Source organism: Schistocerca nitens, chromosome 2, assembly GCF_023898315.1.
Source record: "Schistocerca nitens isolate TAMUIC-IGC-003100 chromosome 2, iqSchNite1.1, whole genome shotgun sequence".
Lineage (NCBI taxonomy): Eukaryota > Metazoa > Arthropoda > Insecta > Orthoptera > Acrididae > Schistocerca > Schistocerca nitens.
The window spans coordinates 381,256,573-381,279,102 of NC_064615.1; the positions used below are offsets into that span (position 1 = coordinate 381,256,573).

The window sequence follows — 22,530 nt, forward strand, 5'->3', positions numbered from 1 at the left end:
CGTGATAAACGCTAAACCGTATGAAATACGTAACTGAAGTGCTAATACCAGGTACATCAGTGCAACATTCATTTAAGTATTTTAAGTAGAGCAAATTGTACATACCGTAAAAGAAATAACGTTATAAAAGAGAATACAAAAGCAATATTTTTGTAAATAATTACGACAGTACCTAGCACAGAATGAATAAATTGTTTAATTGTACAAACTCGTGCTGATGAAAATTAATAAACGACATACAGTAGCAAGACTTTAATAAGATATTACAAAACAGACGTCCTTATGATACAAGCAGTGTTCACATGCATGAAGATATATATTTATTTATCATTATTGGTGTTATATTGTAGTCAATAGAACATTCTTCGTCATGATCAAAGGCAAGAGTTTCCTGTTACTATTGATAAAAGCGAAAGCTACTTATAATTAACAGAAACACTTTTTATGTAAGTTGGACGAAGTATTGAAGCAATGTTTGATATATTTATGTTTTGTGTATTTTTATTTTACCTTTTCGTTGAGGAAATTGCGTTTTCTGGCGCTATATGATAAATCTGTATTGTTTTCTTATTTTTACTACAACATCCCTCTGTTTCACGTTAGAAATCAACTATTTTCGAATAAAACCTGAATTGAACATCTATATTTTCAGTTTTGTTGTAAATACTGCTTATTGTTACGTAACAGACAGGTGGATAACTATGTCCATCTCTCTCATGTATTATTACTTAGTTTCTAAGCGATTCACCTCTTCTACTTGCGGGGAAATCTAGTGAGACAATGATCGCACATGATTAGAAGCATAAGCGTTATTACGGGCTACTGTGTTAAGTAAATTAATTTCTTTCATTAGCTTAGCTGCTGATAACGGTGTGTCTACAGCACAATGAATAGCGGAATGAAAGAAATCTGTCTTGTGGGACTGGGGATGTGGCGACTCAGAAGGTTGGATTTTGGAGTGCTTGCGCTGTGCGGAAGATATCAGAAGCACTCCATCGTCTATTATGGTCAAACTGAGATCCAAAAAACTTATTTTGACGTTTTTATTTTGCAATTCGCAAGTGAAATCAATTTTTGCATGAAGATTATTAAATTTTTCAAAGAGTTGGTCTGCTACATCATTAGTTCCATTGTATATAAGTAAAATGTCATCCATGTACCTTGAGTGAGACTGAATGCCTAATTCTGTAGAAGCATAACTTCTAAAACAATTTTCTTCTAGTGAAAATATAAAAACGTCTGCTGGATTGCTTACTAACGCGTTACTAATTTCAAGACCATCTGATTGGTGAAACAATTTTCCATTAAATTGGAAATAAATTTATTTAACTACCATTTATAGTGGCCGTACAACATCTGGAATTTGGCCATTCATTGTATCTTTTTTTTATAAGCTCTGAAGTTTTTCTCCACGATTCCCACAGTTGTCTGAATTGGTACATTAGTGTAAAAATCGTAGCGTCGAAAGATAGTAATGTTGTCTTTTGCTTGCATTCCAAGTTCTGTATTTTATGTAGAGGGAGGCGGTGCAGTGGTTAGCACACTGCGCTCGCATTCGGTAGGACGAAGGTTCAAACCCACGTCCTGCCCTCCTCATTTTGGTTTCCCGTGATTCTCCGAAATCGCTTCAGGCAAATGTCGGGATGGTTCCTTTGAAAGAACACGGTCGAGTTCCTTCCCCATCCTTCCCTAAACATATGGGACCGATGACTTTGCTGTTTGGTCCCGTCCCCCGAATCAACCAACCTTTAATTTTATTTGCCAAGATTTGACTGTTAGCTACTGCATAATAATTTTGAAAATTGTATGTTTTTTAATCTTTTCATAAATAAACCTGGCTACTTCATGATAGTCCCTGCTAATACTGTTTACGATCGAGCGAACTGGATCATTTATTTTATGGACCTTGAACCGAGAACGTAGCTTAAGAGCCTATGGATTGACGAAAATCAGTTGCTTCGTTTGAAAAGACGTCACCTACAGCATACCTAATTTCTTTTTGTAACGTGGAAGTCAGATCCTCCTCCAATTCCGAAACATTATTTTCCTCAAAGTATTTCAAACTGTTGGAGATATATTCGTCTCTACTGGCAATAAACAGATTTTGTTATAGAGGCTTCATTTTGTTTATGTTTTAGATTAATATTTTTAATTAATTTTAAATCTTTATTTTGTGAAAACTGACCATTAAATTCAGTTTTACCAAAAATGTTACCAACATCATGGGCTGTGCTATCCTGTTGAAAATGTTCCATTTCTTTACTATCGAGACCAATTTTACGATCCACAATAAGATTTTCCACTATATTTACATCTGTAACATTTGGCTTTTTGCATTATATTTGAGCCCTTTCTTCAAGAGGGTATTCTCCTATTCCGTAAAATTTAAAATTTATTTGTGTTTTATTTATGACTCGACTAAAAAATCTGTGATCACATTATTGAAAGCCAACAGGATTATGATATTCTGCTACAGGAATAACGCTCCTGAGTTTAGCTAATTTCTTTTCAAGCCTCTCATAAATTACGTCTTTGCCATGTTCCAAATCATATACATTTGAAAATTAAAAGGCAGGTGAAATACTTCTGTCAGTTCTAAATAGAAGTAATATGCCTCTTCATTCAAACGGTCTTCCTTTTGTATAATGCACTAACCCTATGATTTTTTGAAACACACTTTTGAATGTCTTGGGTTCTTTCATACTTACATTAAATAGGGATTTTACGTAACCTGATAGCAGTCCCTTTTCTTTGTAACGTCTATTGTCACACATAACCATGTCTGTGTTAAATATTTTTGTAACAGCCTTGGATACTTAGGTAGGTATAAATCCCACAATTTTAAACATAGCTGACAGCAACAACGTAGATAAACATTGAACATCAATTCTAACCCCTTCCCTCCCTATTGCATGCCACATCGTGACTCCCACCCTCCTTGTACACCTGTACCTTTCCTCTTCGTAGCACGTCCCAGTCCAAATCCCAGATGCCTATGCGTTTCTGTCTAATTTAAGGTGTTTCACGTACGACGTAAGCGCTGTATATGTGACAGTATTACGACTTGTTTTTGATTGTAGGAACTACTCTCGTAATACTATCACTGACATTAGCGGCATGTACTCTTGCATATCCCTACATGAAATAACCGTAGGTCTTTTCGTTGCTAATTAGCTTTCTGCAGAAACGTTGCTTGTAGTTTTCATATATATATATCAGCAGTTACGATTATGTGGAAAAATATAGTGCAATAATTCATGTTGCACTAATTGCACATCAAACTCTTTTCCTGACATTATGCAGAGGCTCCTGCGAAGATTTTCAGTTCATCAAAGATTCTCCTGCCAGCTAAGCTTCATCAGAAAAAAGAGCACTTCAGGATCAGCTTCACGATCATGAACAGATTGCAACGGCCTGTTGCTATACGAATGTCCAACAACAGAATTAGAATTGGTCAGTCATTATATTAACTTTGCATTGTAAAATATGAATGTGTCCGCGTCTCTGTGAACAGACGCTACCGACACGCCACTTTTGTTAAACGGCACAACTATTTTGTCGGTATTTTACCCCAAGATGTTTCATAACTCGGCAAGTTCATCTGAAACCGATATGCCACCAACCACAGTCCGAGCAAGGAACTGGAGTGGACGCAGTAATCAGCCAGCAACCATAGTCCGAAGAAGAGACCGGAGTGGGTGCAGCAGTCGGAGGCTGCCTTCGCGGTATTGGTCCAGCGCAAAGCCGGACACAGGACTTACCTCGTTCGTGAAACACTTTCTACCATTCACCCTCTGTATGCAGTGTACTCATCTCCACGAGTGCAAGTCAGCTACCCCGTTTACTTACTTTATTTTAAAGGTCCGTCTTGATCCCAAAAGACGGATCTGTAAAATAAAGCGTCAAAATACGATAATGGACTCATTTTCACACTTTATGTCTTCAATTGATTATCTCTTTACTTATATCCACAACCCACGACCCTAAGGAACGTCTAACCTTCCATCTTCTAATTACACTTCTCACTGCACGTTCTTCAACTTTCAATGAATGTGCACTACTTCTCGTTAAGATCTCCTCATTTGTTCGTCATCTATTTCTGTTTTAGCGTATGAGGGTGTCCTGAAAAGTAAAACCTCAGTCTGTCATGTGCAAAATGTGTGGTTTCAAATAAAATATACTTTATTAACATTCTACATCTTTATTAATTTTATCACATATTTATTTCTTAACATATTCTCCCTGGTGACAAGCATGTTTCTCTCAACGAGAGTCCAGTTTGTTGATGCCGTTGCCGGAGTCACAACTTCATCTTTGCTTGCGCCGGTTCATCACCAGCAAAGAGCAGTCCTCGAAGGTGTTCTTTAAGACGAAGCCAAGTCTGGACTGCAGGGAGGATGATCAATGACAATCAACGCAAGGCGTTGCAGATTTCGCACCGTTCGTGAGTGGTCTGGCCTCTTCATGGTGGGGGACAGGGTGCTGCATGTGTGGTCGAGCTCTTCGAATATGTACTTTCCGCTTTCTGAGGGTCTCGCACTACCGTGCAGAGTTTATAGTTGTGTCTTTAGGCATGAATTCAAAAGACAACACACCTTGAATATCCCAGAACACTCTGAGCACGACTTTCACTGCTGATGGCATGTTATTTAACATTTTTGGCATTGGTCATCATTTGTGACGGCACACCATCCAACTATCTTATATTCGAGATCAAAATGATGAACTCACCTTTCATGACCTGTAAGAATATTTTATGTAATCCATCACCCTTACGCTCAAAACGCAAAAGAAGTTGTTGACATATGACCAGTATCCTCTGTTTCGTGTCAGGAATGTACTCAGTTTTCTGTAACATAGTTAATGATGGCCTGTACTGGCTCTTGTGATATGCCATACTTACCTTAGAACTGTGTCTGCGTTATCCGATGATCTCCTCTGATGGAGTCATCAACCCGATTCCGACGATTCTCGCCGATTGCGGTACGGGATCGTGCAGTCCCGGCTCTGACGAACACGTTGAGTTAGTAGCATCGCTTCTTTCATTACAAGCACGAACAACCCAACGTCACACATTACCAAAGTCGATATAGTCATTCGTACACAGCTTTCATTCTTCTATGGATTTCAGCTGGAGGTACGTTGTCCGCAGTCAGAATCTCGATTACAACAGGCTTCTTCTCACGCGCCGACATAGATACGTTAAGCGCCTGCCACGCTACAACTTGCAGCCCTCTAGAGGCAAGTACGTTAACATTAAGGATAAAGATGTAGATTGTTATTGACGCTTGATTTATTTAAGACGATTTAAGAGTTTTTACATAAAAAATTCAGTGGCATTATTTTTCAATACGCCCTTGTATATAGATATGTAAATACGTGTAAAATACAAAACAAAATACACTTAGCGTGCAATTACTATAAATAAAAATTGTAATCTTAACATAATTTAAAAAAAACTGAAGTATATATCTCACCGGTTACATTATATCATTTCGATTCTATGTATTTTAAACCTGTTGGCTGGAGAGCGAGATGCTTGTACCACTGACAGCCGAACATCAACTATCAGACAACGGGGATGAAAGAGGAAACGTAATGGTTACATGGTCTTTATTTATGTACAAAAATTAGAAATACATTAACCACAAGCACTTTTTGTACAAGACTTATATCAGGATGCCAACGCGAATGGTTAAGGTTAATGAGTGATAAGGGAATGACTTGGGTGCATGCGAAGAAGCACTCATCCCAGAAGGGCTTTGCCGTATGCCAGACGGCCGTACCTGTAGCCGCTGTACGCCAGTGCGGGTACAGCTACAGGGGCGGCGGCGATGGCGGGGGCGGCGTAGGCAGCCCTGGCGTAGCCGTAGCCCAGACCGGCACCATAGGCCAGCGAGGGGGCGGCCACGACGGCGGGGGCGGCAGCAGCGACAGCGGGGTGGGCGCCGGCCTCCCTGTGCACGACGGCGTTGAAGCCGTTGACGGGGTCGGCGGAGTAGTCGACGGTGCGGATGGAGCCGTCTGGTTCGGCCAGGCTGTAGCTGCCCTGGACGACGTCACCACTGCGGGCCTCGTGCTGGGCCTTGGAGTCTCCAGTGGTGGCGTCGTTCACGCTGTAGCTGAAGCTGTACTCTGGGTGCGGGTCGTACTCCGCAGCGACCACGGCGGGGGCGGCAGCGGCGATGACCACTGGCGCCGCGCGAATGGCGGGGGCGGCGAATGCCAGCGGGGCGGCGGCGATCGAGGGGGCAGCGTAGGTCGTGGCGAGGGCAGGCGCTGACAGGTAGCCGGCGTGCGCCACAGCCGCGGCGGCCAACAAAACTAACACCTGCAGAGAAAGAGGGTGGTTCGTCAACAGTTCACACACACTACCAATTCGTACCTCTCTCGTTTAAAGGAATATCACGTTATATATGTTTAGTCCGTCCGCTTTGCTGCTAAACACAGCTGTTCATGAATGATTTATCTATAGATGACGCTGTCACCAACCCAAAGCTTGGTTTGCGGTCAGTCAGCTGTAGAGGGACCCGCAGTTTAACGTGGACCCTGAACCACGGTGGAACTCGGCATTTTCCGCATTATCAGACATTTCCAGAAATGAAAGAAGTGTATGACGCCGATAAAAATAATTTATATATACTAAAATGGTATCTGTTCTTTCGGACATGTCCGAAAGAACAGATACCATCGGAGACCATGCAGCTCGTTAGAATGAAATTACAATGAAATGAACACCCTTAGCTGCTTACAGGCGTTGACATACGTCAACGGGGACAGATGAAAATGTGTGCCCCGACCGGGACTCGAACCCGGGATCTCCTGCTTGTCCGAAATAACAGATACCATAATAGTTAAGGCTCAACGGCCACTTGACCACCTTCTTCTTCTGTGCGAATGCACGAACAGTGCCCGAACTCTTACGGGAATCGGCAACGCGCCGCGAGTAATGAGTATAATGGGCGGGGGCACTAGGAATGTAGTGCGGGACAATACGTTGAGAATGTGGGTTTCGCGGGAGTCGTGCCAGAGATAAATCCCTGCAGTCGCACAATTCTCTGTGTCCTCGGTGGCTCAGATGGACAACAGTCGGCTCACAGCCGTGCTAGCGTGCGGGGCTGCTCCGCGCGCCTTCCGACGTTCCGCTCTCGGCGGTGTTTACTTCCGCGTCGCGGTGTTTGTGTCTATCGAGTCCAGTACTAACGTACATCATGGCGCACTCGTACCGCCATGCAACGATCAAAGTAACGTTTCAGGCCGAACATCCAAGACCCAGAGCATTCGAAGTCGAACAGTTTATACGTGAGGATCTACGTTTGAACCCCCAGGACGTACTAGGCATACATTTTTCCATCACTGGAAGTGTTGTCTACATCAAGATGTCGACGGAGGAACTATGCAATGACATCATTCACCGTCATGCCACCGGACTGAAATTTAAACACTCTGATGGACATATGGGTGCTGTGACAGTCGCCCATGCTGGATTCGGTCTCCGGACATTGCGGGTGTTTGAGCTCCCGTTCGAGGTGCCTCAGGATGTGGTCATTGCCGCTTTCCAACCATATGGCACCGTCTTGGGTCACGTCGCGGAGAAATGGCAAACATTTACCACCTACCCCGTATTAAATGGCGTCCGGCAAATAAAAATTGAGCTGACGAAACATGTCCCATCGTACCTGCTGATTGGCGGTGTGAGGGCCATCGTCATGTATGATGGACAGCCACGAACGTGCGCAGGATGTGGCCAGGAGGGACATGTACGTTCCGAATGCTTACACCGCCGTTTAATACAGACGCCGTTACGTGAAGAGACCCAGGCTTCGACGGTCACGTCCTTACCCATCACCTACGCCAAGGTTGCACAGGACCCCGTCGTACCAATCTCGATTGCGTCAGCAGCTTCGTCAACGCCACCCGCCGCAGCACAAAGCGCCGAGGACACAAGCACGGCGTCGCCTCCAGTGCTCGCTTCAGGACCGTCCGGTTTGCAGACCGAAACCGATGTTCGTGTAGGAACCATGGACGTCGACCTCGGTGTCGTGCCGACGTCTGCCTTTGTCCAGACGGGTTCGGCATCAGACGACGGGCGACCACATTCTGATTCAGAAGGCCACATCAGAAAACAGCGGTCGCCACGCAAACACAGGAAACGACGACGAACGCCTTCCGATGACGCCCTTTCTCAGACGGCCCCACGAGATGTCGACCTGATGTCTGACGGTGATCTTCCACATTGCGTCAAGTCACGCGATGTGGCAGCAACAGGCGCCCCTCCTGTGACGCCTACTCTCCCAGCCAGGGACGTGTCCTCGCCGTTGTCCACGAATGATGCCGGCGGTCCCCCTGCCACTCATGTTGCGGAATCCACAACACCCGTTCCGGAAGTACGTGACCGTCACATGTCCACGTCGTCAGCTTCCTGGGCCGATGACGTTGAAGAAGAAGCGGAACAGACTGCCAGCGTGTCTGCACAGGAGTCCACCTCGGCGACACTGGGGCTGGCGCCCCGCCAGTAATTATCACCACTGCGGGACCACCGGCGGGTCTCCACCTGCCGGCTACTTCTACCGCACGTTCTGCAAATACTGAGGATGGCCGCACACAGCGATATCGTATCGCCACGATGAATCTTGCCACCATTCGTGCCCCCCATAAACTGGCCATGTTCAGAGACACTATTTACTCTGCGGATGTGGATATAGCACTCTTACAAGAGGTGTTTGTGGCTGACTTCCTGGTTCCCACCGGATACAACGCCCATGTTTCCCCCGCATCCGATACCGGTAGCGGCGTCGCCATCCTGCTACGCGACGGACTCCCTGCAGAGGACGTCATCTACCTCCCCACTGCGCGAGGTATGGCCCTCACACTGTTCGGCGTGCGTATTATTAATATCTACGCTCCGTCCGGCACTGGCCGCCGTCATGACCGACAAACTTTTTTTGCCGAAAGCGTCACGCCCCTATTCACCGGTCCGCAGGACGATTTGGTACTCGGTGGGGATTTTAACTCGACACAAGAGCCCACGGACCAACTCCCGCGACATTCCCCTTGTGCATCTCTCTCAGTGGTCATCGACCGTCTCCGACTTGTTGACACATGGAAGAAGCTCCACGGAATTCAACCGGGCTATACATACCACACCTCTCACTCGTCAAGCCGCATAGATCGCATCTACGTTACCCGCTCCCTTGCTGATGGCACACGTCATGCGGAAGTCTGGCCCTTGGCCTTTTCAGACCATGATGCGTACCTCTGTGACGTCACTCTCGCCCGACAGCAAGTGTGGCATAGTCGTGGTCTGTGGAAACTCAATGTCACTCACCTGACCTCCTCCGACTGTCGCCGTATGGTCGAAGAAGCGTGGGCACGCTGCCACCATCGTCGAGAAGCCTATGACTCCACCTTATCATGGTAGCTCTCCTGTGCAAAGCCGACCCTCAGGAAGACTCTGATGAGTTATGGGAAGGAATTAAAGGCGTGGCAAACTAATACCCTGCACTTCTACTACACCATTCTACCTGACTGTACGACGATGCCTTTCTCGCCAGCCCGGCAGTCGATGGTCCATCGCACGAAGGCGCAAATCTCCTTGATCATGTGGCGTAACTTGGAAGGCACTGTAGTCCGTTCTCGAGCTTCTAATCGAATCCCTCAAGAACGTCCGTCGATGTACCACCTCCTTCAGGAAAGACAACGACGACGACGAGCTCTGATCCAAGTCCTCACTGATGTGGAAGGGCGCCGGCACGACACCCAACAAAGCATCGGTCGTGCTCTCCATGTTCATTTTGCCGGGCTATACGCAGCCGTACCGCATTCTGCAGCACTGATCACAGAAGTCGCTCAGCTTACTACGAACACTCTTCCAGAGGATGCAATGCATGACCTCCAAGACGACGTAACCACCGATGAAGTGCTAGACGCTATCAAGGCGGGTTCCGATAACAGATCTCCTGGACCTGACGGTATCCCCATCGAATTTTATAAAAGTTTTCAATATTTGTTGGCTTCCACGTGGACGGCAATCGCACAAGAGCTGATGTCACCGATGACAGTGGTCCCGAGCGCCTTTGGTTCAAAATGGTTCAAATGGCTCTGAGCACTATGGGACTCAACTGCTGAGGTCATTAGTCCCCTAGAACTTAGAACTAGTTAAACCTAACTAACCTAAGGACATCACACACATGCATGCCCGAGGCAGGATTCGAACCTGCGACCGTAGCGGTCTCGCGGTTCCAGACTGCAGCGCCAGAACCGCGCGGCCACTTCGGCCGGCCGAGCGCCTTTCTAGAAGGAATTATTATCCCCGTACATAAACCGCGCGGGTTATCGAGGGTCCAGGACTATCGACCAATTACTTTGCTCAACAGCGACATGAAAATATTCACACGGCTACTGGCATCGCGACTCAAGAAGGTCGCCTGTTACGTCACATCCTGCGACCAGACTTCCCTAGGAGGCGACAACAACATCCGTACGGCCCTTTGCCGTTACAGAGACATGATAGCATTAGCGCATCATCAGCGTCTCCCTGGCGCCTTGGCTTCACTGGACTTTAGCCAGGCTTTCGACCGTGTTGACCACTTCTGTTTACGGACAGTTCTTCAGCATATGGGTTTTCCTGGCGGTATTGTAACGGTGATTATGCGCCTGTTGAGTAGTGCAACCTCTCAAATCATGTACAATGGTCGTCTTACACCGTCCCTGGTCATCGCACGATCTGTACGTCAAGGATGCCCTCTTTCCACGATTTTGTATGCTTTCGCCTTGGAACCCCTGCTCCAGGGCATGCGCCAACGTTTGGAAGGCATGGCTGTGCAAGGCCACGGTTTTTGTTGTACAGCCTACGCAGACGACGTAGTACTATATCTGCGCAGTGAAGATGAAGTACGAGCAGCACTGACATGAGTGGCGACTTACGGCGAAGCGTCGGGGAGCTGCCTCAACGTGTCAAAATCCAAGGTCCTGCTCATTGGTGAGGGCTTGCCGGAGAGATGCGCTGCCCCCCTTAGTGTCGCCGCCACCATACGGTGTCTTGGACTTGATTTCACAGCAGATCTGCGCCGCTCAGCGACTATCAATGGTAGACGCTTGCTACAGACAATCAGAGCAAATCTCGCAGATCACCGGCTACGAGCTCTCGACGTTATCCAACGCGCGCAATACGTGAACATGTATCATGCTTCCCGTATACCACACGTGGCTCAAGTACTACCAGTCCCAAATCTCCTGGCGCGACGACTGTTGATGGCTTTCGGCTCCTTCGTCAGCTCGGGGATGTTATTCAAGGTGCAGTATGAATCCCTTGCACTGCCACGAGATCGTGGCGGGGTGGGACTCATCCACGTGCCGACTCGTGTCAAGGCACTATACGTCAGCTCCCAACTAAAACTTTGGCATCGTTGCCCGCAGAACCTTACTAGCCTCCTGCTTCACAACTTTGCACCGGCCTCCTTGTCCGTCCCAGTACTGGTATCGACCATTCCAACCCCCTTTTATTACATCCAACGATTTTCCTGGAGTTCAGTTATATCTACCGGTCCTTACCACTTCCACGTTTTTACCTCACGAAAACAGTCTCCGAATTGTTACAACAGTGCCGCCCGTCCAACCCCATCGAACGTAAGTATCCACAGTACGTGTGGCGACACATATGGAAGGCGATCCATGCGCGTTTTCTCGAATCAGACATTCAATCAGCGTGGTACATCACCGTGAATGGCAAACAAGTTAACCGAGATCGTCTGCACCGCATCCATCTCGCCGATTCATCCCTCTGCACCCACTGTGGAGTGGATGACACGGATGTCCACCGGTTCCACTGTGGCACAGCGCTAGACGTCTGGACACTTGCGCGGCGAATTTTGGCGTTTCTTACTCGCCAGACACCGGCTCAGATCGACGTCCACTTGCTATTGTACCCCGATAAGACTTTCTACCCCTCCGCCAAAACTAACTCTGTGAATTGGATCTGTGGCCACACGATCCGCTATCTTTTTACTTCTGGCGACAAATCTACGCTAGGATATTGGACTTATCTCAACGAACGACACTGCGTCCTGATACGCAACCCACGCTATAAACAATATTTTTCCAATTTCTTACGGAGCACTTTCGATGACCCACCTAGTAGCTGGAACGTCCAAGCCCTGAGAAGCTGAAAACTGTATAAAACGAACCGACCTGAATAGATCTGCTACCCAGAACCCACGCCTACGCCAGGAGAAGACACGTTTGGACGAGCTGGCATGCTGTAGGCGGATACACTTCAAGAGCTCCTGTAAGAACTGGACTTTAGCTACAAGTCGCACGATGACTTAACAAGCTTTTCCTTATTTATTCCTCATAGTTTGTTCTTAAAGGAAAAAGAAATTTGATTTTGGCTTTGAGAAACTTTTTTTTGTTCCAAAAGATTGCTTCTTCGCCAACAAGACGAAGGAGACTCATTTTTGTTTACTGGAAGGAGAAACCAGTATAATTGGCGTCTTTGTTTTCTTTTGAAAAAAAAAAAAGATGGATAGAGCGTCTGCCATGTAAGCAGGAGATCCCGGGTTCGAGTCCCGGTCGGGACACACATTTTCATCTGTCGCCGTTGACGTATGTCAACGCCTGTAAGCAGCTAAGAGTGCCGGCACGGTAGCTCAGCGTGTTCTGTCACAGAGGGTTAGCTCCCCTCTGTAATAAAAAAAAAAAAAACTGAGTTAATGGATCAACGACGAACTGAAACGCGTGTCTTGAGACGTCCGCCCCGAGCAGATACAACGAACAAAAGTGAACAAAATGAGATTTAAAAAAAAAGGTGTTCATTTCATTGTAAAAGTAATTTAGCTGCAACAGGCTCCACAGCCATGATAAACTTCTTGAGAGCAATAACGTTCCTTCATAGGTTGGTACTAATTTCTGTTTCATTTTTATTTCAGGTACTGCGACATTTCGGCTCTGTAGCAATTCTTAAACAAAATTTTTAACCAGTTAAGTACACGCGTTTTGGGTTACAGTCATTCTCATGGTAAGTATTTTGTTGGCCGTGCTTGAAAACTGTAGCCATGGTATTGTGTACAATATAAACAGTAGCACCCGGCCACACCATTTACAATTTATAAATTTTGAATAGTAAAAGGCGTGGCTGTGTGCTGCTGCTTATACTGCACACAATACCTCGGCTACAGCTTTCAAGCCTGGCCAACCGTAGACTGCAAATGAAAATGACTTTAGCCCAAAGCACGTATAGGTAACTGGTTAAACATTTTACGTGAGAGTGGTTACACAGACCAAACGTAGTGTGCAAAAAATGAATGCAGTGGAAATGAATAACAGTTGACGAAGGAAACTTATTCCTTTCAAGCAGTTACATACCCTAGTATTAATAGACGATCGAATCTTACAGCCTTGGTTCCATACTCTGTCACCATACCACCAAGACCATTTTTTGTAATGGATGTTTAAAATACAGACAGGGTTATTTACATGGATTAGACTGAAAGTGTTGTTTACTGCTGAGAAGAATGCGTGCCTCACGAGTAGAGCAGTCAGTCGGATGTGTATTGTGACGTGCTCCGGAGCACAATGGTGTATTCTGCTCTGAAAACATTTTCGTAAATGCAGCTATGGAAACATTGTAATTGTGACACACCTGATAGGGCTAAAGAAACATATTAATCGTCACACTACTTAAGCATACTGATACTGTCGGAACACGGCCAACAAATTTTTCATTCGTTTATATCAATAGCTGCTTCTTCTTCACGTACACGTTTCTCTTTACTCAGGTAAAACATCACCAATGGTAAGGTTTATTATTCCTGTTCTTCCTTCAAATAGGTGTGTTACATCTGCATCCACATTCCTTTGCAATTTTGCTCTTGACGTTTGTGTTGTGTAATAAAAAAAGAAAAACAAGATACAAGGTCCAAACGGCCAACAACGAAACACTACCTGGCTGAAAATGAAGTCTAATGGTATGGAAATATTTTTAGGACGGCCGGTAACACAGACCAAGGGCATTCACAGTTCGGAGAAGAGGGAACGGAAGGACTCTTTTATCCGGACCTTTCCGCACACCTCTCAGGGACCTTCTGAGCTGCCTCATGTAGTTCGCCTATAAACCGAATATATTGTTACATAAGAGAGACAGTAATCAGCTATCAAAGCTTTTGAAGGCATATTACATTGAAAATCCCCCATGAACCATGCACCTTGCCGTTGGTGGAGTGGCTTGCGTGCCTTAGCGATACAGATAGCCGTACCGTAGGTGCAACCACAGCGAAGTGATATCTGTAGACAGGCCAGACAAACCTGTGGTTCCTGAAGAGGGACAGCAGCCTTTCAATAGTTGCAAGGGTTATAGTGTAGATGATCGACTGATCTGGCCTTATAACATTAACCAAAAGGCCTACATGTGATGGTATTGTGTACGGCTGAAAGCAAGGGGAAACTACAGCCGTAATTTTCTCCAAGGGCATGCAACTTTACTGTATGGTTAAATAATTATGGCGTCCTCTTGGGTAAAATATTCCAGAGGTGAAAAAGTCCCCATTCAGATCTCCGGTCGGGGACTACTCAGGAGGACGTCGTTATCAGGAGAAACAAAACTGGCATTCTGCGGATCGGAGTGTGGAATGTCGGATCCTTTAATAAGGAAGGTAGGTTAGAAAATTTAAAAAGGGAAATGGATAAGTTAAATAGTGAAGTTAACTAGTGAAGTTCGGTGGCAGGACCAGCAAGACTTTTGGTCAGGTGAATACAGGGTTATAAATACAAAAGCAAATAGGAGTAGGTTTAATAATGAATAAAAGAAATAGGAGGGTGGGTAAGCTACTATGAACAGCATAGTGAACGCATCATTGTAGCCAAGATATACACGAAGCCTACGCCTACCACAGTAGTACAAGTTTCTATGCCAACTAGCTCCGCAGATGACGAAGAAACTGAAGAAATGTGTGATGGGATAAAAGAAATTATTCAGATAGAGAAGGAAGACGAAAATTTTGTACTCATGGGGGATTGGAATTCGGTAGAAGTAAACGGAAGAGAACGAAAAGTAGTAGGTGAATATGGAATAGTAGTAAGGAATGAAAGATGAAGCCGCCTGGTAGAATTTTGCACAGCGACTAACTTAATCATAGTTAACACTTGCTTTAAGAATCATGAAAGAAGATTGTTTACGTGCAAGAGGCCTAGAGACACTGAAAGGTTTCAGGTAGATTATATAACGGTTATACTGAGATTTAGGAACCAGGTTTTAAATTGTAGGACGTTTCCAGAGACAGATGTGGACACTGAACACAATCTACTGGTTATGAACTGTAGATTAAAACTGAAGAAACTGCAAAAAGGTAGGAATTTGAGGAGATGGGACTTGGATAAACTGAAAGAACCAGAGGTTATAGAGAGTTTCAGAGAGAACATTAGGGAACGATTGACAAGAACTGGGGAAAGAAGTACAGTAGAAGAAGAGGAATGGGAAGCTTTGAAAGATGAAATATTGAAGCCAGCAGAGGACCAAGTAGGTAAAAAGACGAGGGCTAGTACAAATCCTTGGGTAACAGAAAAGATACTGAATTTAATTCATAATCTTTTTAAATTTTCGTGTTCTTATATTTCTTTTTAAAATCAGTTCTTAATTCTTATATTTTATTCTTATGTTTATTCTTCAGGATGATTTGGTTCATTCCCTTCGATAGCACCGATCTTAAAAACGTTCGAAACAAAAAATTCCGAATAATACGAGCATCACGAGAAGGTAGATTTCCCACAACGACATTTCTTCGTATGGATCTTACTCGGCAAAGAAATGGCGTTAACACTGCGGAAGATTTCACTCCTTGGCAATATCAGCGGCGAAACACGCATAACGGATCACTTTACCGAAAACTGACGCTTGCCATTGATTATGAATCAAGATACACCACAGGAATTCCACCGAAAACAATTTCAAAGAAACTTTCCATTCATTTGCTGTCTGTATTCTTTTTAATTCATTCATCATACAATTGGCAGACGAATAAGGGCAACGCTATTTCAGTAGATGGTTCAAATGGCTCTGAGCACTATGGGACTCAACTGCTGCGGTCATAAGTCCCCTAGAACTTAGAACTACTTAAACCTAACTAACCTAAGGACATCACACACATCCATGCCCGAGGCAGGATTCGAACCTGCTACCGTGGCAGTCGCACGGTTCCGGATTGCGCGCCTAGAACCGCGAGACCACCGCGGCCGGCATTTCAGTAGAGATTGGAAAACATTTGTGTATTAGTCTTCTATGGACATGGGTAGGTAAATGAAAAACAAAAATGAAAAGAAATAAGAATAATCGGGCTTCGAACACGGAGCACGAAAGTGTGAAGCCGCGACGCTAGCCACTGTGCCACCTGTTCGACTGAGCTACTTGCTTGCTAGAAGGCATATCAAGGATCTCGAAAACTTTGACCGTCGTTTTCTCAGAAACGATCGAGTATCTACGGATAAGCCAAGACACGTGTTCGCTTATTTTGATCCCTCTTCCACTGAGCGATTTTTTGTAAAATCAGTTTCTGACACTTGGCGTCTCCTCGTCGTTAGTGCAATGGAGTAATGCAAAACCACCAAATTTACACAATCCAGTCACGTTGATGTGACCACTGCCTATGTGCGACGTCAACGTATAAAGACCACTCACACACTGGCAGATAGGTGCGAAAACTATTTTACAATTAGCTTAACACCTCATGCATCCAATCTGCTGGCAAGAATAATGTGCAGAAGGACGGAAAAGAAAACTGAGGATCTATTAGACGACGATCACTTTGGCTTTAGGATAGGTTAAGGCACCAGAGAGGCACTTCTGACTTTCCGTTTGACAATGAAAGCAAGACTGAAGAAAAATCAAGATACGCTCATCGGATTTGTCGACCTAGAAAAAGCGTTCGAGAATGTGAAACGATTCAAGATGTTTGAAATTCTGAGAAAATTAGGAGTAAGCTAGGGGGAAAGACGGGTGATAAATAATATGTGCAAAAGCCAAGAGAGAATAATAAAAACGAAATGCTCGGATTGGAAAGGTTGAAAAACAGGGATGCAGTCTACATTTACATCTACGTCTACATTTATACTCCGCAAGCTACCCAACGGTGTGTGGCGGAGGGCACTTTACGTGCCACTGTCATTACCTCCCTTTCCTGTTCCAGTCGCGTATGGTTCGCGGGAAGAACGACTGCCGGAGAGCCTCCGTGAGCGCTCGAATCTCTAATTTTACATTCGTGATCTCCTCGGGAGGTATAAGTAGGGGGAAGCAATATATCCGATACCTCATTCAGAAACGCACCCTCTCGAAACATGGACAGCAAGCTACACCGCGATGCAGAGCGCCTCTCTTGCAGAGTCTGCCACTTGAGTTTGCTAAACATCTACGTAACGCTATCACGCTTACCAAATAACCCTGTGACGAAACGCGTCGCTCTTCTTTCGATCTTCTCTATCTCCTCTGTCAACCGGACCTGGTACGAATCCCACACTGATGATCCATACTCAAGTATAGGTCGAACGAGTGTTTTGTAAGCCACCTCCTTTGTTGATGGACTACATTTTCTGAGGACTCTCCCAATGAATCTCAACCTGGCACCCGACTTGCCAACAATTAATTTTATATGATCATTCCACTTCAAATCGTTCCGTACGCATACTCCCAGATATTTTACAGAAATAACTGCTGCCAGTCTTTGTTCTGCAATCATATAATCATACAATAAAGGATCCTTCTTTCTGTGTATGCGCAATACATTACATTTGTCTATGTTAAGGGTCAGTTGCCACTCCCTGCACCATGTGCCTATCCGCTGCAGATCTTCCTGCATTTCGCTGCAATTTTCTAATGCTGCAACTTCTCTGTATACTACAGCATCATCCGTGAAAAGCCGCATGGAATTTCCGACACTATCTGCTAGGTCATTTATATATATTGTGAAAAGCAATGGTCCCATAACACTCCCCTGTGGAACGAAAGAGGTTACTTTAACGTCTGTAGACGTCTCTCCATTGAGAACAGCATGCTGTGTTCTGTTTGCTAAAAACTCTTCAATCCAGCCTCACGGCTGGTCTGATATTCCGTAGGCTCTTACTCTGTTTATCAGGCGACAGTGCGGAACTGTATCGGACGCCTTCCGGAAGTCAAGGAAAACAGCATCTACCTGGGAGCCTGTTATCTAATATTTTCTGGGTCTCATGAACAAATAAATCGAGTTGGGTCTCACACCATCGCTATTTCCGGAATCAATGTTGATTCCTACAGAATAGATTCTGGGTTTCCAGAAATGACATGATACGCGAGCAAAAAACATGTTCTAAAATTCTACAACAGATCGATTTCAGAGATAGGCCTATAGTTTTGCGCATCTGCTCGACGACTGGAACTACCTGTGCTCTTTTTCAATCATTTGGAATCTTCTGTTCCTCTAGAGACTTGCGGTACACGGCTGTTAGAAGGGGGCAAGTTCTTTCGCGTACTCTGTTCAAATGGCTCTGAGCACTATGGGACTTAACATCTGAGGTCATCAGTCCCCTAGAACTTAGAACTATTTAAACCTAACTAACCTAAGGACATCACACACATCCATTCTCGAGGCAGGATTCGAACCTGCGACCGTAGCGGTCGCGCGGTTCCAGACTGAAGCGCCTAGAACCGCTCGGCCACACCGGCCGGCGCGTACTCTGTGTAGAATCGAATTGGTATCCCGTCAGCTCCAGTGGACTTTCCTCTGTTGAGTGATTTCAGTTGCTTTTCTATTCCTTGGACACTTATTTCGATGTCAGTCATTTTTTCGTTCGTGCGAGGATTTAGAGAAGGAACTTCAGTGCGGTCTTCCTCTGTGAAACAGCTTTGGAGAAAGGTTTAGTATTTCAGCTTTACGCGTGTCATCCTCTGTTTCAATACCATTATCACCCCAATCTTTCGCCCCTACTGTTCCATCTGTATATCTAAGAAGCAATGACTGAAATAAAATAAATGTTCAAGAATGGGATTACAATTCAGGGTGATAGGATATCTGTATGATACCATTCATACAACTTACTAGCACATAGTTTTGGTGTTATTTTATCCATGTTGGAGCTTGTTGAACTCCGTGGCCGTTTGCTTTCTTCACCAACAACATAATTTTAACTCTAGTAACTTCATTACTGATATTTTTTCCCTATTCTCTAAAAACTATTAGTTTTTCAGATATGTTTGGAAACCCTAAAGTCGCAAAATTGACAGTATTGATACTTATATTAGAGCAATAATGACATACGCTGCGCCTGTCGGATTATGGAGCTCCATCACGTCTCCGCTGCCTGCGGTCATACAACGCAAACCTCTACGAGTCATAAGCAATGCTCCACGGTAAACACGGACCGCTGATATGCACAATGTTGTACCGTATCGAGAGCCTCGTGGAGGTTTTCCAAGAAACTCTCCAAACGACTGTTCAGGGAGTCGAGACACCAAGAACAACCCCTTCATTGTAAGTGTGGGAATCTACGATCACAACCGCAAGTGGAAGCATAATCGCCCAGAAACACTTTTTCTTAGGGACACTCACCTATCTATGGCACGCTTAAGCTGAACACTCAGACAACGCGATATCTGTGAGCCCCTGCATCACAGCAAATCTGACTCGCATAGCTAGCTGTGTACATACAGCCAGCAAACCAGCAGAGGCAGGGAAGCCTGTCACACTTAAACGCAAACAAGAACCACACGACAGTCAACACCGAACGGCCGATTTTGCGATCAAAATCAGCTGTATGATGTCGACTTTAACATGTTACAGGTACGCTGACGCTGAAGCTGGCACGAGAGATATCGTCGGTCATTAACAACTGTAACATGTCCGCTTCTAACATGTCCTTACACCCTTGTACCATGTATGAACTATCATTGTTGGCAGCAGGCTTAGTACTCATCCAGACTGTCGCAGGGCTTGCTTTTTTCCCACGGCCCTTGCCATGGCACTATTCCTACCCCCCGCCCCCCCCCCCTCCCCACAATCACCCTAAAACCACTATTCTTTAACCGTTTTCTGTCTGCTGTCCCTAAATGGGACCGTGTAGTGGGTGATTGAACCTAGATGTACGGACTTCAGAGTCGGACATCCTGCGTTTCCTCGATAGAAATACAAACACTTTAACGGCGGTGACAATAGAACTTTTTGAGACGTCATCGACTGATTAGAAAAATAGGTTTAACAAAATAGTGAATACATCTACATCTACAAGGATACTGTCCAAATCACATTTAAGTGCCTGACAGACGGTTCATCGGACCACCTTCACAATAATCCTCTAATATTCCAGTCTCGTACAGCGCGCAGAAAAAACGAACACCTATATCTTTCCGTGCCATCTCTGAGTTCCCTCATTTTATTATGATGATCGTTTCTTCTTATGTAGGGCGGCGTCAATAAAAAATATTCGCATTCGGAGGAGAGAGTTGGTGATTGAAATTTCGCGAGGAGATCCAACCGCAACGAAAGACGCCTTTATATTAATGATGTCCACCCCAATTATTGTATCATTTCAGTGACACTCTCTCCCCTATTTCGCGATAATACCAAACGTTCTGCCCTCCTTTGAACTTTCTCGATGTACTCCGTCAATCCCATATGGCAAGGATCCCACACCGCGAAGCAGTATTCTAAAAGACGACTGACTAGCGTAGTGTAGGTAGGATCTTTAGTAGTTATGTTAAATTTTCTAAGTGCCCTGCCAATAAAACGCAGTCTTTGGTTAGCCTTCCCCACGACATTTTCTATGTGTTCCTTCCAATCTAAGTTATTCATAACTGTAATTCCTAGGTATTTAGTTGAATTTACGGCCTTTAGATTTGACTGATTTATCATGTAACCAAAGTTTAACGAATTCCCTTTGGCACTCGCGTGGACGACTTCACACTTTTCTTTACTAGTTCTGTTAAATTTTCTAAGTGCCCTGCCAATAAAACGCAGTCTTTGGTTAGCCTTCCCCACGACATTTTCTATGTGTTCCTTCCAATCTAAGTTATTCATAACTGTAATTCCTAGGTATTTAGTTGAATTTACGGCCTTTAGATTTGACTGATTTATCATGTAACCGAAGTTTAACGAATTCCCTTTGGCACTCGTGTGGACGACTTCACACTTTTCGTTATTTAGGGCCAATTGCAAAGTTTTGCAGCATACAGATATATTTTTGCAGTTTCTTTTGATCTTCTGATGACTTTAACTAATCGATAAACAATAGCATCATCTGCAAACAACCTAAGACGACTGCACGGATTGTCTCCTAAATCGTTTATATAGCTAAGGAACACCAAAGAGCCTATGTAACTACCTTGGGGAACGTCATAAATCACTCGATGACTTTCCGTCATTTAGTACGAACTGTGACCTCTCTGACAGGAAATCACGAATCCAGTCACATAGCTGAGACGATATTCTACAAGCACACAATTTCACTACAAGCCGCTCGTGTGCTACAGTGTCAAAAACCTTCTGGAAATCTAGAAATACCGAATCAATTTGAAATCCCTTGTCAATAACACTCAACATTTCGTTTGAATAAAGAGCTAGTTGTGTTTTACAAGAATTATGTTTCCTAGATCCCTGTTGACTGTGTGTCAATAGACCGTTCTCTTCGAGGTATTTCATAATGTTCGAACAGAATATGTGTTCCAAAATCCTGATATGGGCCTGTAATATAGTGGATTACTCCTACTACCTTACTTGAATATTGGTGTGACCTGTGTGTCTTTGGGTACCGATCTTTCGTCGAGCGAACGGTGGTATATGATTGTTAAGTATGAAGCTATACTTCAAAAATGGATATGGGTTGGCGACTGCAGTACAGACAGGTACGCTTACCTGTGGGACCATGATGGCGGGGCTCCTGTGTCAACGGTGGGCGCACAGTGACGAAAGATACGGCGCCCAGAGCTTATATACTGCACCTCCATCTCGGTGGGCCCCACCGCCACAGCTTTTCACGCCACGGCTGCCCACAACATCTTAAGGGTCAATGCGGAATAATTTAGCAGCTGAGACAGACGGAGAGCTCAGCAGCACGCAACAGGCTCGTTCCTTAACACCAGCTCTTACGCAAATACGTTTCGACGAGTTCGATGTCCCTGGAAGTGTACAGTATCTGTCACTGCAGATAGAGACGTTACAAGCCACCGTTAGCTTCAGAACAGAACACAACTCAGAATGGAACAGGTTTCGTGTCACGAACCGATACTTGCCAGTAGCCAGTTTATGTGTTGTAAATGCGTTAGGTCTGGCTGAGGGCTTGTCAGTAGCGAGACGCCTGCTGTGAGTCTCAGCGATTGCTATTACATAAGCTGCTCTAGATGGGGGAACTTGTAGCTTTGACTATCTTTGCAGGACACCAAGAGTGAGAACGCAACGATCCAGTACCAGATCATCTCGTCTCCCTCAACTTATGTGGCCATAAGTTAGGTCTCTTTGACGCTAAAGATGATTACACCTACTCATTGCGTTATTACATGCTGTATTTTTCAGGCCACAGATA

At 44.9% G+C, this 22,530-nt stretch overlaps 1 protein-coding gene across 1 annotated transcript; it reads right to left on the bottom strand.

Moving 5' to 3' along the window:
- Positions 1-5,746: 5,746 nt before the first annotated feature.
- Positions 5,747-21,955, bottom strand: LOC126235033 (cuticle protein 21-like). The gene is made up of 2 exons (XM_049943768.1): positions 21,864-21,955; positions 5,747-6,389 (listed from the first exon to the last, which is right to left on the bottom strand). Exons 1-2 carry the CDS (start codon positions 21,953-21,955, stop codon positions 5,747-5,749), a joined length of 735 nt encoding a protein of 244 aa, XP_049799725.1.
- Positions 21,956-22,530: the final 575 nt, after the last annotated feature.

Bases quoted from the DNA above. Each gene is read 5' to 3' on its own strand.
- LOC126235033 (XM_049943768.1), bottom strand. From the start codon at position 21,955: ATGGAGGTGCAGTATATAAGCTCTGGGCGCCGTATCTTTCGTCACTGT. The intron at 6,390-21,863 runs GTAAGCGTACCT...CCTTTAAACGAG, and splicing joins CCGCCATCATGGTCCCACAG to AGAGGTACGAATTGGTAGTG.